General features: G+C 50.1%; 6 protein-coding genes across 6 annotated transcripts; all 6 read left to right on the top strand.

Annotated features, from left to right (window-relative positions):
• LTR84_008945 (uncharacterized protein) lies at window positions 1–2,908 on the top strand (the record flags this gene model as incomplete). Its single annotated transcript, XM_064852488.1, has 5 exons — window positions 1–199; window positions 253–645; window positions 697–1,392; window positions 1,452–1,575; window positions 1,663–2,908. 5 exons carry the CDS (start codon window positions 1–3, stop codon window positions 2,906–2,908), a joined length of 2,658 nt encoding a protein of 885 aa, XP_064701463.1.
• Window positions 2,909–4,211: 1,303 nt separating this feature from the next.
• Window positions 4,212–5,236, top strand: LTR84_008944 (uncharacterized protein; the record flags this gene model as incomplete). The annotated part of the gene is made up of 2 exons (XM_064852487.1): window positions 4,212–4,271; window positions 4,355–5,236. The coding sequence occupies 2 exons, from the start codon at window positions 4,212–4,214 to the stop codon at window positions 5,234–5,236; spliced, it is 942 nt and encodes a 313-aa protein (XP_064701462.1).
• A 482-nt stretch (window positions 5,237–5,718) lies between these two features.
• On the top strand, window positions 5,719–6,672 carry LTR84_008943 (uncharacterized protein; the record flags this gene model as incomplete). Its single annotated transcript, XM_064852486.1, has 1 exon — window positions 5,719–6,672. The coding sequence occupies one exon, from the start codon at window positions 5,719–5,721 to the stop codon at window positions 6,670–6,672; it is 954 nt and encodes a 317-aa protein (XP_064701461.1).
• Window positions 6,673–7,170: 498 nt separating this feature from the next.
• On the top strand, window positions 7,171–10,420 carry LTR84_008942 (uncharacterized protein; the record flags this gene model as incomplete). The annotated part of the gene is made up of 2 exons (XM_064852485.1): window positions 7,171–8,937; window positions 8,987–10,420. The coding sequence occupies 2 exons, from the start codon at window positions 7,171–7,173 to the stop codon at window positions 10,418–10,420; spliced, it is 3,201 nt and encodes a 1,066-aa protein (XP_064701460.1).
• A 2,295-nt stretch (window positions 10,421–12,715) lies between these two features.
• On the top strand, window positions 12,716–15,019 carry LTR84_008941 (uncharacterized protein; the record flags this gene model as incomplete). The annotated part of the gene is made up of 1 exon (XM_064852484.1): window positions 12,716–15,019. The coding sequence occupies one exon, from the start codon at window positions 12,716–12,718 to the stop codon at window positions 15,017–15,019; it is 2,304 nt and encodes a 767-aa protein (XP_064701459.1).
• A 1,077-nt stretch (window positions 15,020–16,096) lies between these two features.
• LTR84_008940 (uncharacterized protein) lies at window positions 16,097–17,730 on the top strand (the record flags this gene model as incomplete). The annotated part of the gene is made up of 2 exons (XM_064852483.1): window positions 16,097–17,443; window positions 17,533–17,730. 2 exons carry the CDS (start codon window positions 16,097–16,099, stop codon window positions 17,728–17,730), a joined length of 1,545 nt encoding a protein of 514 aa, XP_064701458.1.
• Between the last annotated feature and the right edge of the window lie 66 nt (window positions 17,731–17,796).

Genomic DNA, 17,796 nt, shown 5'->3' with positions numbered 1-17,796 from the left:
ATGGTAAGCGGGTGGCTCCGAACCTGCCTGGCTGCGGGCCTTGCTTTCTATGAAGCTGTCAATGGCCTGGCCATCGCCCTTCCTCCTACCGATCCCACTCTAGTCCGGCGAGAGACTGCAACTGCCACTGCAGCATCCTTGAATGCCTGTGCACTCGCCGCAAGTGCTTCCAGCTCAGTGCTCGCTGCGAGGCCTACATGTACGCAACACCCCGTCCAGGCTTGTTCCCTCACTTTGCTAATTGCTCCGTAGTGACCTCAGTTACAATTCCCGCCGATATTGCCTATGCATGTTTGAACAGCGTGCCAAACTACCAAGAACCTGCCATTCGCCTCCTCAATTCACTACGAGCATATCTCGAGTTCCAGAGCACAAAAGATATACTCAAGAAGCCCCCCACTGGCTATCTTTTCCCTGCAATAGATATTGACTATGCTCTTGACTCGATACAAGAGAAGGTCGAAGCGGGGGAATACGAGAGCGAATATGAATTCCAGCTTGATATAGACTCCTTCATCAGAGCATCCAAGGACGGGCACTTTTACTTCAGTCTTGATCTAATAGGCGGCTTTACATTCGTGCGGCCTTTCACTTTGGTTGCTATATCTGCGGATGGCGTCGAAACGCCCAAGGTCTACCACACCAGTAAGTTGGGAACATAGTTTGATCAAACACCATGGTACTAACATGTGCCAGACGACCTTATCGTCCAGCACCTCGAAACCGGCATCAATAGTCCCTTGACCGGGTCCAAGATCTCCGAGGTCGTCAAAATCGACGGTACAGATGTGGTGGATTTTCTAGTCGAACAATCTTTCGTGTACCAGCAACAAGATCCCGATACGTTATGGAACCAGGTATTCTACCAGTTAGGCAAACAGACCGATACCTCTTTCCAAGTCCCAGTCTACTACCCTGGACCCCACACAAACCTGACCTTCGCAAACGGAACGACAAGATCATTCAACAACATCGCCTTGATCAATGTTGACCTGGAAGGGGTTGAAGATGGTGAAGATGCCTATCAGGTTCTTTGTCGTGGCGCCATCGAAACCGCTGCCACCACCACGCAAAGCAGCCTACCTTCCAGCACCGCGAGTATGATTCAAACAGAGACTGCCGAACCCACAGCACCAAGCTCACCAAAGTCACCAACAGTCCCAGGTTTCCCCTACCCGGTGATCAAGCACAGTGGAAACTCTGTAGCAGGGTACTATCTGAACGACACTGGTAATACAGACGTCGCAGTACTCCAAATCACCGCATTCATGGCTCCTGGAGTCCCCGCTGTGGGCTATGAGGAAGAATTTCAGACTGTGGTGCAAAAGTTTCTTGACGCTGCTGTCAAAAGCAAGAAGAAGAAGTTGATCATCGATCTTCGTAACAATGGCGGTAAGTTCCCACGTCGAATGCCAGGAGAATTCTGGATCGGCACTAATTCAATTGCTCAGGTGGTTTTGTTGATCTTGGAACCGATACATTTGCCCAATTGTTCCCGTCCATGCCTCCGAATTCAAAATCAAATATGCGTGCTCACCTTGGGCTGGAGATCTTGGGCAACATTGCCAGTGATAAGTAAGTGCCAATTTTGAAGTTTTTGTTGACTCAGGTCCAGAAATTCGACTTCTTGATGATAGTTTTCTAACCATACTTGATTTATAGTGTTACGGCAGCCGAGAAGACCCCTGGTGTAAGCGACGAACAACTCTCTGAGAACTATTTCACTCCCCTTGCTTTCCAAAGCATTGTGGACCCCGAAATACGAAGTTTCCCCAATTTTGAAGCAGTTTATGGACCCTTTCCGAAGAATGGTGCCAACTACACTGCATACTTCCAGAACAACTACACTGACCCCTTATCATCCGATTTCGCAGGTGAAGGTATCATCATCACCGGAACCAACAACAGAACTGGCTTCAGACAGCCCTTCGCAGCTCAGGATGTAATTGCGTTATACGATGGCAACTGCGGAAGCACCTGCACGGTGTTTTCCGAATACCTTAAGAGCTACGCTGGTGTTCAATTCGTCTCCGTCGGTGGTAGACCACAGACTGGACCAATGCAGGCGATCGGCGGCGTAAAAGGATCTCAGGTTTTCCCTTTCGATACGTTCATCGATGAGATATGGTACGAGCTACTTTGGAACACCCCCCAAAACCCGTTCCGCAACTCCGTCAACGGCACCGTCTGGGAATATTTCAACGGCGAGCCAGTCCTGCGCTCTTCCGCCGGCGCCGTCAACGGCCGCAATAACTACCGCATTGGCGACGAGACGGAGACTCCTCTACATTTCGTGTACGAGGCCTCCGACTGCCGGCTCTGGTGGACCGAGGAAATGCTCAGCGACCCCACATTCCTATGGTCTCGCGTGGCAAACATCGCATTCAAAGAACGCAAAGGCACGCAGTTCAACTCCAAATACTGCGTCAAGGACAGTACCGGCCATGCGACCAGTATCTCCGGCGGCTGGAAGAAAGGCACATTGGGGCCCCAAGATCCGCCCAAGAACTCATTTGCGTCAGCTCAAGGTTGGAAACTGGGGACAGGCACAGGCGTGACTGCCTCAACCGGTAGCGGAACCTTGAACGGAACCACCACAACCACAACCACCGGGACCGGAACATTGAACACCACCCTTACAACCGGCGAAGAGGGTGGTGACGATAGAGCCGTCGATCTAGGCGACGACGACGACTCCTCCGCGACCCCAGCACTCAACGGAACCGTCCCCACCGATGGCACAGACATTGAAGGAAACGCGGTTGCTGACACCTCAACGCCCACCGAAGAGCAGGAACTCAACTCCCTGATGGACGCGTGCCACGGCTACAAGGGCGACGCGTGGTTCGTGGAGCTCATCTGTGGCGCGTTGGACCATCTTCCTGGGAGCAAGCAGCGGAAGAGATGATCTCTGATCTGATCTGAGTCGGTTGGAGTATCTCAATCTCTTTCAAGGCGGGGATTTTTTCTTTTTGGGTTTGTATTACCATCTTAGCCAGCGAGCATATCTCTTTTTCTCTTGGGCACGGTGTTTGGATATATTCCGGCTGGGAAGGGCTGAGGCATAGGGATCAAACTTTGAAAGGACAAGGCTTCGAAAAATAACGTAAAATGTTCATTGGGCTACATACAACAGTGTGATGAATAATGTACACTTTTGACTCGATTCTAAATACCTTACTTTTTGATTGTATATCTCTATCAAAGACCCCCCACTGAGTGGTGAATCTCGACCGAGGTATCGCGAAATACAAACTCGCATTCAAACGAACCGACGCACCGCACCGCACGGAACGCCAAACGCACAGCCTCCAGCATCCATCGTAATCAGACGACTCTCTCAGCCTATTCGAAATCCGCAGTTCCTTGCTCACTAATAAGCTCTCCCCATGGCTATACATACCCACCCATGAGTGCCTTGCTCTTTGTCCCGGGAATTCAGGACATCGGACGAAGCTATCTCCGAGTACGCAGAGATGGCCCAAACTTATTAGTTCGTCCCAGAAAGGAAAACGAGAAAGGGGGCCCACTTCGACTTCGGGCTCGTCGTCTTGGTAGCTGGATCGATCCAGACTTTCGTCGGACTACTCGTGCTTCTGTTGACATCACTTGACATCACTTGAAACTCGTTCGTGGTTTAATCAAACTTTTATTTCTCTCTCTCGTTTCCCATTTTGAGAACGAGAGACGGACAGTACAGCCTGCGCTCTTCAGCAGGGTGCTTTGAAGAGTCTGAGTCGTACGTTACGTCCGTACCTGAACCATGCCCAACGCGGGAGAAGGAACGCTTCAGGTACTGTCCTTTGCCAAAGGTCAAGCCGCGGGTGGACGGCTTCAGAGCTACAAGCTTCGAAAGGCGCATCGGAAGTCACATAAGGGTTGCGTGATATGTAAACGGCGGCGGGTCAAGGTCAGTCTGTCTACATAGGGTTCTTTATCCATGAGACCAGGACTCCAAATGATGATTTATGCTCGTTCGCTAAAGTTACAGTGAGGGAAAGTGTGATGAACAGGTACCGACATGCCAGAATTGTGTCAAATATGGTATTGGTGAACAATGCGCTTATGAAAACGGCAACAATGATGGTAGCAAGCTGGTACCCGTGCCTCAAATTAATAAGAATGTCCGCATCACGGTATCGACGGATTGGTTCCCTAATGTGGACTCGAAACTGTTCGAGTACTTCCTAACTGTTGTCGTGGGATCCACGATGCCAATACCGAGCAGGGTGACCGATGCGTCGCAGAAGTTCATTAGCATTGCCATCGCGGTAAGGGCGACGCCACAAACCCCATGAGAGCGACCGATTAGGAGGTATACTCGATAGGTAATTTCATGCTAATCGTGTCGTAGGAGCCACATGCCATGCACTCCATGCTCGCAGTTGCGGCATGTCACTGGCGATATCACCTAAAGTCGTACCGCCGCAGGTGTCCGAGTCAGATGTTTCATTCCATGAAGGCCTGTGCTGGTCTAAGGCACTATCTGGAAACTCCCCAGCGTGCAAAGATTGATGTCGACACCGCGATGACGACGTCGATGTTTTTAGGTTCTCTCGCATTTGCAGACGCAACAGAAGATTCAGAGGTGCCTCTCGAAAACCGGCCTGTCCCATTTCACTGGCTTCGCAACCAGCTCAATTTTGGATCTCTTCTTGGTTACTTCCAATCGACCGCGAAAATGGAGAGCATTTGCCTGGGTATATTTGGCGAGATAACGCAGGAAACTCTGCAATTGAACGGCAACAGCCCCGGAACGGATGGAGTTCCGCGAGAGTGGGTGATACTTTTCGACGTGGAGGAAACATCCATGTCCAAACAAGATCGTTATTCGAGTGTGCTTTGTAGGTTGTGTCACCTTTTATCTCTGAATCCGGACAATGGCCTCGCTCTTCTTCAGTACATGCAATTCTTGGAGGGTTTGTCTTCACCATTTGTCCTCCTCCTGAATACTTTAGACATAAGAGCACTCATGCTTCTGTCCTACTGGCTGGCCTTGCTCTGCGCCAAGGACTGTTGGTGGTCACGCGTGCGTTCTAGGATCGACTGCTGGGAGATTTGCAAGTACCTCGAGAAGAATGGAGACGAATCATTGTGGAGGTATATGGACTTTCCGGCAGTTGCCTGTGATTATCCATACACTAGTTCCAGTTCAGCTGGGAGACATCTGGTGGACCGGCTTAGACAAGAGAGATCTCAATATATGGATCATTATGATCCAATCCGCGAGGATTAAATAGTCCAATATCCTGAAAAATGTTGTAAACCGAGACAGAGATATGGTTGCCAGTTGGCAATGGTAGTGCTCTTGTCAAACCCGTGATTTGCTTCTGTCAGAACAACACAAAGTTAACAGAATATGTCGAGCGCGACTACCTATACCCACAATCGTAAGGACGGCCCTTGCAAGTGCCTTGCTCCAGACGTTCCCAAAGTGGTAAACGAGGAAGACTTGGAGAGGTGTGCTCTGTGACGTGATTTGAAATCTGCTCCGCTCAACCTTGCTGTCGAACTGCTCCTTTGATATAAGCCTGAAACGCGGACTTAACGATATCAATGCCATTGCTAATTGTCTTATTAGTAATTACCGATGAATGAGATGTCCTCCATCGCCGGTATTTGCCGGCATGGAGTGGTATATAAGGTTGATGGATGACCTTGGAGATTTCGAATGGTTCTCCAGTCATCATTGCAATCCCTCGATCATTGACTTCCAAAATGTCAACCTACCTGATCTCAGCAGCAACGGGCCAACAGGGCGGCCCCTTGGTGGACAGCCTCTTAGCCGCTGGGGTGAAGGTTCACGCAGTCGTGAGGGACCTCTCATCACCAAAAGCAAAAACACTTAAAGACAAAGGCGTGCTCATCTGGGAAGGCACCCACGAAGAACCTGACGCCTTCCGGGCCGCGGCCACTGGCGTCAGTGGTTTCTTCCTTAACCTGTCCGCCTTTGAACCTGGTGTGGCCAAGAAACAAGCTGAAGGTGTCATCGCTGCAGTCAAGGCTGGGGCTGGAGAGACTCTGAAGAGCATTGTCCTATCATCCACTTCTCGTACGGCCGACCTCTCTAAGGATCTTGCAACGCCATCATCGATTCATCCTTGGTTGGGCGGTTACTATACAGCAAAAGCCGAAGTTGAAGCTGCCGTTCGAGAAAGTCAAATTCGCCATTACACGATCCTTCGTCCACCAGTCTTGAACTATGATTTATTGCTGCCACATTCGGCTCAAGCACATGGATACCCCCGGCTTCCGACAGAAGGGGTCCTGGTAACCTCTTTGGATGAAGGTTTAACTATGCCTTACCTCGACGAGGTTGATGTTGGCAAATATGCTGCGGCCGCACTGCTGGAACCAGAGAAATTCAGCGGCCACGAATTCGAGATTGCAGGTGACAATCTCTCAGCTCAGGAAGTGCGCGACGTTTTGGCTCGTGTGAGTGGTATCGATATTAAATTTCACAGACGCACGCCTAAGGAAGTCGAGGCTGCACAGAACACGGAGTTCTTCCAGGTCTTTGAAAAGCTGACGAACCTTCGTCCACACGAGGTGGATGTCAAGGCATTGGAAGAGAAGTATGGCATCAAGGTGGCTAGTCTCGAGGATTACATGCAGAGACACAAAGAGAAGTTGTTGAACTCACTTCCACCGCGAGCGGCCGCGGCTTTGTGAGTCATCATAGCTGCGTGAACCGAGGGTGATTGGTTAGCCCCAAGAGCAATAATTGTTGGCGCCAGTGTCTTCGGTGGACTCGGAGGTTGTTGGTAATCTGAAACTGATAACTGAGATAGACCCATTAAGGGGTTAGCGGCGAGTAGCAGCTGCACGTGAGCGCGTGTTCTAGTCTGCCAAGAATTCATGACACATACAACGACCACTTCCCCCCGAGTCCATCAATTGCCCCTTCAATGTGACTGACCGACAATTGCTATTGATACGCCTATCGTTACAATTCCAGGCTTTTTCAGAATCATCCTGTAGATATTCCTAGAGAATCAGGCGTGACGCAGTGACTGTTTCCTATCCTATCGACCAACTGGCTGCTTATCACTGCTACGTATCTATTCGATCGTCACAATACTTGTGCTACTCAATAACGACAGGTGCTTGGGTCTTGCTTGAGCTTGCAATAACCAAATATTTAATCCAAACTGTTGAGCACAATCAACTATGGACAACCACAGCTCTGTACTACCCCATCCACAACACAGCACGGGGGACTCCGACGAAGAGGCAGATGTTTATGTGTACAAATCACGCATGTCGGGCTTGCAGGATGAGCCACGACAGCAACAAAGTGCTCTCCGTAAGGCTTCCGTCAAAGACCTCTTGGAGGAGGACGATGATGAGCAAACAAACACGCCAGGCACCGCTGACACCAACTCGTCTGAGGAACTCGAAGGCGATGATCAAGTCCCTCATCCTTTCTATCATTATGCTGCTGAGAAAAGAGATTCTTATGCCGATGCGAAATTGATCTACCAGCGTCATCGAATGGATACCAAATCCGAGAAGGACTTTGATGGCCCCTCGTCACTGAGCAAGTCGTTTACCATGCCTGCAGCGTTGGATGGGGACTTTGCGCTGAACCGTGTCTCCAGCATTGCATCCCGACAATCCCGACACAGTCAGAGAGGTGGCGGTCCAGGTGGGCTGAACCTCAGTCATTCGAGAGAGCAGTTCCCTACTCTACAGACCAAAACAGGACATCAGCATGGATCTGATGTTGCATTGCTGGCTGACGCCGCAGCTCGTAGTCACAAGCATCATCCTGGTCTTCCTCATGAGTTCAAGGACCCATTGATGGCTCACGAAGGCGTGCATGGAGCGGGTGCAGGGATGGGTCTGGGGAATGGCCCCGGTGGACTTGCAGCAAACGAGGAGAGCATTGTCAGTGAAGTCCAGGCCATTTGTGACAAGATCAAGACACTACTTGACTTGAGGCAGAAGTATCTCAAGATCTCACTTCAATGCAGAGGAGATAACCCCAAGGACGACGAAGACTGGGAGATCTATCCACCTCCTCCAAATCCTGTTTGGAACGAGCACAAGGCCCGGGAGCCCACAGCCGACATCATCCCACCTAACAGTACCTCAAGCAGTCTCTACATGGCCGATGCCAAGGCCAACGCAGCCCTCAATACCAACGAAATGAGCAGATTTGCAACAGAAGCCAGTCAAGGCGGATCCGAAAAGGACACCCCATCATCTCCTACTTTCAAAAAGGCTCGAAAAGCGGGACACTCGATTGGTGAAGATTTCGATATTAGTGAATGTTTCATTCCTGGGGAAGGTCGTGCCAATCTCAAATTTGCCATGGACGAAGGAAGTGTGTATCAAGTTTATGATGAAAATGATAAACCCATCGTCCAGATTCCCTCACTGAGAGACTACTACATGGCTCTCGACACCATCCTGGAAGTTGCGTCTGACGGACCGGCCAAGAGCTTTGCATATCGACGTCTTCAATATTTGGAAGGACGGTATAACCTTTATTCCTTGCTGAACGAATACGAAGAAGTGGCAGACACGAAGAAAGTCCCGCATCGTGACTTTTACAACGTGAGAAAAGTCGATACTCACGTGCACCATTCTGCCTGCATGAATCAGAAGCATCTTCTACGCTTCATCAAGAGCAAGATGAAGAAATGCCCTGACGAAGTCGTACTTGACCGAGATGGCAAGAAATTGACTCTGAAAGAGGTCTTCGAAAGCATCAACCTTACTGCTTATGACCTCAGCATCGACACTTTGGATATGCACGCTCATACTGATTCATTCCATCGGTTTGACAAATTTAACCTGAAGTATAACCCAGTTGGCCAGTCCAGATTGAGAGATATCTTTCTGAAGACGGACAACTACATCAAAGGTCGATATTTGGCAGACATTACTCGTGAGGTCATCTCTGATCTCGAGTCGAGCAAGTATCAAATGGTGAGATTTCTTCTTGTTTCTTGACGATAAGTGGCTAATAGTGCGTTAGGTCGAATGGCGTATCAGTATATACGGTCGCAATATTGAGGAGTGGGACAAACTTGCAGCATGGGTGGTGGACAACCGACTTTTCTCACACAATGTGAGATGGCTCATTCAGATTCCCCGGCTGTACGTCCTGTACAAGTCGATGAAGACGATGGAAAACTTCGAACAGTGCTTGTACAACATTTTCCAGCCGTTATTCGAGGTCACGCAAGACCCTTCGACTCATCCCAAGCTTCATATCTTCCTTCAAAGAGTGATTGGCTTCGACAGTGTGGATGATGAGAGTAAGGTTGAGCGACGACTGTATCGCAAGTTCCCCGTACCCAAAGAGTGGAATACGAAGCAAAATCCACCATATGGTTACTGGATTTATTACCTCTTCGCGAACATGACGTCGTTGAACACATGGCGCAAACAAAGAGGATTTAACACGTTTCTGTTGCGACCTCACTGTGGCGAGGCAGGGGACACGGATCATCTGGCAGCAGCACTTCTTTGTTGTCATAGCATTAGTCATGGTATCATGCTTCGAAAAGTGCCGCTACTCCAGTATATATTTTATCTGGAACAGATTGGCGTCGCCATGTCTCCACTGAGCAACAACGCTCTGTTCTTGACGTACGATCGGAATCCGTTCATCAGTTATTTCAAGAAGGGCTTGAATGTCTCGCTCTCGACCGACGATCCACTTCAATTTGCCTTCACCAAGGAACCACTGATTGAAGAATACTCGGTTGCAGCACAGATCTACAAGCTCAGTGCGGTTGACATGTGTGAGTTGGCCAAACACTCGGTAGATCAGTGTGGTTTTGAACTATCTTTGAAACAGCGGTGGCTGGGGAGATTCTGCTATCTTCCTGGGGTGCTGGGCAACGACGTATCCAAATGTAACGTGCCAGACGTGCGAGAAGCTTTTCGACACGAGACTCTGAAAGCCGAGCACTCGTTCATTGCACGATATACCAATGACTACAGTCATTTCGACCGATGTACCCCGAACCTGCCAGATCCAAACGACGCGCTTACACCAATCGATGAAGTGTATAAAGGACTTGAGTCACCTCGCCAATACTATGCGACGGTAGCCGATTCGATCCCACCAGCTCAAACAGCGCGGTACCCACATGCCAAGGCAGGGCCATCATCAGATCGTGCCCCGGTAAATCTATCACCCACGAGATCTCGGACGACCTCGAACGCGTTCTTTCCTCCTGCGTCTCATCCTTCGGACGCACACATCTCTGGGCAAGAGCCTCGTGTGTTCCCCGGGCTGCATCAGCAACGGGAGAGGAGACGCAGCCTTCGAGTCAGCTCAAGCCATTCGGACATGACAGCATCGGATGGCATGAGCAATAGCTTGCACATGGAACCAGGGTTGGCCAAGATCATGGTCAGGCAGGATTCTCAGCTGGCGCAGGTGGAGGACTCGGATTGATTCAACTTCAAGGGCTGTGATGTTTGGTCCCTGAGCTTGACCACACTTCTACGAAGTATGATCTGACATTTTGAGGGATGAGCACAAGATACGGGATACGGGACACGGGTACGGTATGGGGTAATCTATGATGACTACAGGGATGAGTGACAGGAAGGTGACCGCGTGCGAGGATACATGGGGAGCACGGACAGATGCAGCAGACTGGCATGAGAAACCTTGATGTCGGGGAAATTCGGGTGTGTCGTGATTGGATCATGGCGAGTACTTTGCAGCCAAAAGGGCAGACCGCAAAAATCATGGTCCATGTGCATGCATGTTCGGGTGGAAGGTGGAAGGGCGTCAATGTTAGTTTGAGTAGATCTTGCCTCAGTCGTTCCCTAAATGCGGTTATCAAAGTACGAGCACTGTTTGGAGACTGGGTGGCTCCAGTCGACAGATCATGCATAGTATCATGCACGCGCCCGGTGAAGAATCACATGCTACACCAGCCTAGATCTTTTCTTCTTCATAGTAGGAGCAGACAATCACTACCTTTTTCCATGAAGGATCAGAAACAGTAATATGATATATGCTCGGCGATCTAAAGACATTGCACGCATCAAATGACCCGTGGAAGACTCGTGGGTCGGCGATCCAGATGTCTCACGCACGAACGGACCTGGTAAAAGTACCTACAGCAGAGAGACACCAATGATAGAGCCTCCAGGTCATAAATCTTCTAAGGTAGGTACCCGTGCGTGCGAAAACTCACCGCCCTGACTTCGGTCTGGGCTAGGACGCCATTCACGAAATATCAATTCCCTAAAAATCCGGGGAAATGTGGTTTATCGAAATCGTCCCGGACTAGGGTGGAATATTCGGTAAGTGACCAAGTTGAGCAAGCCTACGGTACGGGGGTTTACGCCCTATGATGGTCTACGGAAGGTATTCACGAGTGATTCTCAAGCCACCAGAGTAAGTCGGGCTATTCATTCCGAGCAAAAAAGGCTGCCCAAATAATGAGTCAATCCTCCGTAACGCGTAAAGTGTACGGAATACGGAATAAAAGTGATGAGATGAGGGGAAGGGGGATTATCGATTTGGCGAGATGCGGGATGGGATGGGATGGTGTGGGATGTAAACAAAAAAAATAAGGGCAGGATATTGTTGGATTTCTCAAGCGCGTTGAACATGCACGGCCTGCTACTCAACTGAAGCCACGGCCAATCATGAATCATCGGATATCCTATCTAGGTGATGGTTGGATGTTGTTAATATGGCTGTCTCACCGCCTCAGCTGAAGTGGTGTTGAGATAGGTAGGATGCTAGAAGCATCGAGTTCACATGTTGGTGATATTGAGTCCGAGGTATTGGCTATGCCGTGGAGCAATGGAGGTGGGCAATGGTTCAAGTCCCCAGCAAAACTCCAGACACTCCTCCATTGGAGGGTATCCCCTTGGGTGCCTCTATCCACATGTCCGCCGAGAGCGTCCAGGCAGTGGTCGGGTCAATTAGCATGTTCACAATGGCTCAACGATGGCCGACGAGCCGGGTACCGTTAATTGGGGCTCTGACGGCCCGCTACTCCCTATAAGGGAAAGGCCTGATTAGTTAAGGGCATGCCTAGCATTAGTTTGTAGCCTACCTCAGGCTTCCGACATCCCCAACTATGTCATCACTGCTCCATCCCTACCTACGCATCTCATACCACTTGCCTGCTTGTGCGAGCACTTCGTCTTGACTTTTCCTTTTGCCAGATACCTCCTTTGGTCGTCCCTACCCTCTAACCTGACTCACCATTCATTCTCGTCTCGGGTTTTCAGACCAAGCAATCAAGCTGCCGCTGACAATCTTGTCTTGTTTAATTTGCTCAGAAAGAGATACGAAGACTCCCGGCAGTAGCCCTCATTTCCCTGCTCTACAACAGACGGCCTCCAAAAAAACAAATCCACCACCACCAGCACCCGTGCGTCCGCCAGTCTCATCCTGATAGATTGCCTTCCTCGAAGCTGCATACGTCCGGCTCAGCCCAGCCCTCGGGACTTTTGCTCTCGCCCTCCTCCACCGACAAGCACACAAGGATCCACTCTCCTCTCTATCATCCTCCTCCTGTCCTCCTACTTCACGTATACATATCACCTCCGTATACGCCCGATACACTCACTCGTCAAACATCTTTCCCCGCATTTTTATACCTTCGGCATGACTCTGGGCTTCATGCTCGTGTGCTTCTAGACAAGGGGAACATGCTTATCCGTTCACCTACCAACGCACGCCATGTCAATTTCCCCGCCATCTCCCAGGAATCTGAATATGTCTCCCGACGCTATCCAGACTACTCTTCCGATCTCAGGCTCAGCCAACGACCCCTCAGATCTTCTTTCGTCGAGCGCCCCTTCCGAAACCCCAGACAAGAAGGCAGATAACCAGGCCATGCCTTCCCAAACCAAGCCTCGCAGATTCCTTCCCCAGCCTATTGAGGAGACCACTCGCTCCTCTCACAAAAAGAAGGTGGAGCCCCAAGAACTGATCTCGGTTTCAGAATCTTCCAATCAAGACCGACAGCGTACGTCGCCTTTATCAACCACGCCAGCGTCGGAATCTTCCCAAAATCAAGACTCGACTAAACCAAGACGCTTCAAGCCTGAACCTGTTGAGACATCTACTCGCACCTCACGGAGGAAATTTGCCCCTGAGCCCATCGAGACAAGCACAAGGAAGAGTAAAGATAAACCCAAGCCACAGGTGGAAGGCAGCTCAGCCAAACCCCGTCCTAGATTCACACCTGAACCGATTGAGACCACCACAAGGAGCAGTAAGGAGAAGAAGTCTTCCGCACCTGAAGACGATCCTGAGACAACTCCTCGTCCCAGACGGAGATTTGCTCCCGAGCCGATAGAAACCACCTCTACATCACGGCGGCGTCGACGGAAGACTGACACCCAAGACTCGGATGAAGAAGTCGGCGGTCCAGCTTCGGAACTCTCGACAACTTCTAGTAGAGCATCTTCGGGACCCCGCAAGTTCTCTCCAGAGTTGCTAGAGACAGCCAAGGGTTCTTATCGGCGTGTCCACAATCCGTCCCCGACTTCACAGAGCCCCCCATCTCCTCAGGACGATTCCTCCTCTGGAGAGGAAGAGGTAGATGAAGTGGCTGACTTGGAGCAATCTAAATTCTCAGCAGCTGCCTTGGCTCGGAAACACCCCGAGATCACTCGTCAACATTCATTCGTTGTCCCTGATTTGCCCATGATAGAGTCCACGACTGAAGATGAAAGCTCTGATACTCCATCTCTGAGCGATTCACCATCATCACTAGACGTCGACAATAGAAAGAATACAAATCACCCTGACCCTACGGAGAGTTACGCCGACTATGTCCTTCGCCTGGCTGCAGATACGGTGACGGAGAAAGAATTGCAAGAACAGGCCATGGCCGCCTACATCAATGAAAGGCCACATGAACCGGTTGATCATTTCGCAATATCCCACGACGATGATGAAGATGGACCCTTACCTGTGCCTATGTTTCACGGTGAGAAGGGTGTCGATGTCAGAACTTTCCGCCGCTCTTCCGCAGCGGAACTTGACCTCGAAATGGCCAACATGCGTAAGCATCATGAACAGCTTGAACAAGCGAAACGCGACCTGAAAGCAGACACTGCTGGCCAAAGTCGGTTCAGTGCAGCAGCTTTGGCCACCCGACATGCCATGGAAGCAAAGGGCGTCAAAAAGGCCAAAAAGCCACGACCAGAGGAAGATTCCGAACTCGCAAAAATGCGAGCAGCTGCCTCACCTCCAATGCTGGGATCAGATCTTGTCTTCCCTTACACAATATCACCCAAAATGACTCGTTGTGATCCTGATCAGATCCCGAGACCGCGAAATGCAGATAGCGACGATGAAGTTTCAAGCCCGCAGTCTCCTCATCTGTGGAAAACGGATTCTCGACCTGAAAACAATGCGGGCGTAGGTCTGTGGATGGGTTTATGTCAGGCGTCGCAAAGTCGACCTGCACAACCTCAAACTGGATTGTTAAGTGGTCTCCAGACTCCTGCTCCACAAACGCCAGCAGTGGAGAGAAATAATCCGTTCGAGGTGTCTCTTGCCATAAGAGGAAGTCAGACACCCGGCCGAGGGAACCAGACTCCTGGTCGGAGGAAGCAATTAGCATTCCTACCATTGACTCCTCCTCGCAGCCAGGATGGAGATGATGTGTTTACTAGCACCATCGACCGAAAATTGCACCTGGAGAAGCAAATCGAAGATGAATTCCCCGCTCGAGTCATTACCCAGATCTACAACTATTTGAGCCTTGGATATCCTAGTCTTGCGCATATGTTTGACGAGGAATTAAGCAAGATCAGTCGGATACCAATCGACGAGCTCCGGCGGGACGATTACAATGTTGACGCCAAAGGTTATGTTGGTGCGCCTGAAGGCGACGGAGCAGACGAAAGTGAAGTTGTCGGCAAGTGTAAAAGATGGGAAGCCTTGAGACTCTATGTCCGAGAATGGGCTCGTCAAAGTCCCAACTTTGCTGATGCGCGGGCTGGTCCTGTTGGTGCAAAGGAGGACTGGGGTGCAAGAGCCAGAAAAGGCAGCTGGGGACATTAGTTGCAATGACGACTTTCTCTGAGCTGTGCCTCGTCATTTTATGTGCAAGACCAAGAGGTGAGATGATATGTTAGTCTATCTGCTATTCATATGCCTTGGTGGCACCTATCCAGAGTATTATACTCTGAGACCTTCTGGGTGCGCTATCGGAGTGGATACACTCCCCAGGATGTATGGATTGATCATTTTATCTTGTACAAGCTACTTTTATTGATGGATTAGCCACGTTGAGCAAGCACAAGAAGAATGAGATGAGCGATGAAATTTCTATAGCCTACATATATCCTTTTATTAATGAGGTCACTGAATCGCAAGTATTGCCTCACAAGTTGTATCTGGAAAACTGGCTGGATACCTCAATTGAGCTATTTGCAGCCAACTAGTTACTCCACCTTAAAAGCTCCTTTCAAGCTCCTTCTCCTCCTTTGCAGCAAGTCAATCAATCAGATCCTGATCAAGCTGTTTGTTCAGCTGTCAAGAAGCTGCAATAACATGGTTTTGCAGCTCTACTAGGGAGTTAGGCGTCTTGGCCTCGGCTTGTCTTGTCCTCACAGGCACTGCTCCGCCACCACCAACCACCCCCAAATCTGTCACTCGAGCAACTTCTTGCGAACGAGCTTCTCACCGCCGTGTTTCTGAACCCGAACTTCTGCTTCATTCTACGTAAGTGGTGGTAGAAGAAAAGGAAGAAAAAGAAATCAGAATTCTGAAGCAAGGAAAGAAAAGAGGAAAGCTTGGGCGATTAGTCGATTCTGGAGCACGAGTTGAATGTATGTGCTCCATACATGACCTGAACTCCGTTTCTACCTCATCCTACCTTCAGGGACGGCTTGAAATCTACGACCAAGTCTGAAAAGAAAAGAGAGAAATCTGAGCTGCGGACCGTTGGGAAGACTTGAACATTGAGCTTTGCACTTCGAATCTTCTTCTTGAGACAGCAAAGATCTAGCTGTCTGATCTTACACCAGACGTGTCGTGTCTCTCTAAATAGCAAGGGACTTCACAGCGGGTCTTGGACAGACTCCCCCATCTTGAAGCTGTAAAAGACGAGGTACCCACCCATCTACTCGACTCAGCATGAGCTCTCACGAGAACTCGGGGCCCTCGAACCCGATCCATCACATCTTACCTACGGGCTCCGAGCATAACGACGGCACCACTCCAAAGCCGCACCATGGCAACCACGGTGGCGGCGGCGGAGGTCTTCTCTCAATCCACCACGAAGGCGAGTCTGGCCGCTCAGGAATCCATCCAGTCTCCTTCCTCAAGATCCTTTTTCGAAGCTCGTCCCGAGTCTCCATGATCGTCAATGTCTTCTGGCCATTCGTGCTGGTTGCTATCATCCTGCACTTCCTGCCTGGCGAGCACAGTGAAACATTGCAGAAATGGGTCTTTGCGACCGCTTACGTGGGCATGATCCCAGCTGCGAACCTCCTCGGCTTCGCGGGCCAGGAGCTCGCCAGGAAGATGCCAAAGGTTGCGGGCATTCTGATCGAAACTGCCCTGGGCAGCATTGTGGAGATCGTGCTTTTTGTCATCTTGATCGTCAAGCACCAGGATCCCGAACCAGGAGATGATGACAACTCGGCAGAAGAGTCGAATCTCATCCCTGTCATTCAAGCCGCGATATTGGGTTCTATTCTCACGAACCTCTTGTTGTGTCTCGGTCTGTGCTTCTTCTTCGGGGGCATTCGACAAAAGACTCAGACTTTCCACGCTGCAGTCAGTGAAGTTGGATCCGGTCTGTTGCTTGTTGCAGGCTTTGGTCTGCTGATCCCTAGCGCCTTCTATTCTGCCTTGAAAGGAGAGACCCGAGCACTGGGTAAATTAACCAGCCAGAAACTGCAAGATGATGTGCTGAAGATGAGCCAAGCGACAAGTGTGATTCTGATCATCGCTTTTGGTATTTACATTGTGTTCAATGCACGCTCGCAGCACAGCATCTTCGACGAGATTCTCGAGGCTGATGAGCTTCGTGATGCCGACCACGCCTATGACCTTGAAAAGGAGAAACTCACATTCAGTGAATGTGTACTTGCCATCGTCACGAGCTTATTCTTTGTCACACTTCTCGCCTTCTTCCTCGTGGAGCAAATTGAACTAGTCGTCCACTCTGGTGTGCCCGATCAGTTTTTGGGTTTGATCTTGTTGCCACTTGTTGAGAAGGCAGCTGAGCATCTCACTGCGATCGATGAGGCTTGGGATGGTCAGATGAACTTTGCATTATATCATTGTCTGGGACCGTCCATTCAGACCGCCCTTTTCAATGGGCCGCTAGTCGTGCTTGTCGGTTGGGCTCTAGGCAAAAAGATGGATTTGAATTTTGAGATTTTCATGATCGCCCTTCTCGTCCTGAGTATCCTTGTCGTGGGAAATTTCTTGAGAGACAAAGAGAGTAATTATCTCGAGGGCGCCTTGTTGGTGGTAAGTTAAAAATATTCTTTACACTGTTGCATTATATCAAGGATCATCGTTGTTGTATGGCACTGACAGCTTTTTCACCCATCATATAGGTTGTTTACATCATCATTGCCATTGCTGCTTGGTTCTATCCAGATCCCGATGTGGCCACCTCGAATGACTTTGATGGTGGTCTCATCCCAATTGTTGGCCCCGTTGGAACACTCGCTTCAGCTGCTGCTCAAGCTACCCAGGCTGTCGTGGGGCAGTTCGTTGCTCAACAGGCGTTTCTGGCTGTTGTTGAGCGTTGATCAACCACGACTATTCCATGTGGAGAACACGATGCGAGACGCGATGAGAGCCCTGGTTAACGGGAA

The sequence above is a fragment of the Exophiala bonariae genome (assembly GCF_035927105.1).
Source record: "Exophiala bonariae strain CCFEE 5792 chromosome Unknown scaffold_34, whole genome shotgun sequence".
Classification (NCBI taxonomy): Eukaryota; Fungi; Ascomycota; class Eurotiomycetes; order Chaetothyriales; family Herpotrichiellaceae; genus Exophiala; species Exophiala bonariae.
The sequence above is the reverse complement of the archived record's forward strand: the minus strand, read 5'-3'. Positions and strand labels throughout refer to the sequence as shown.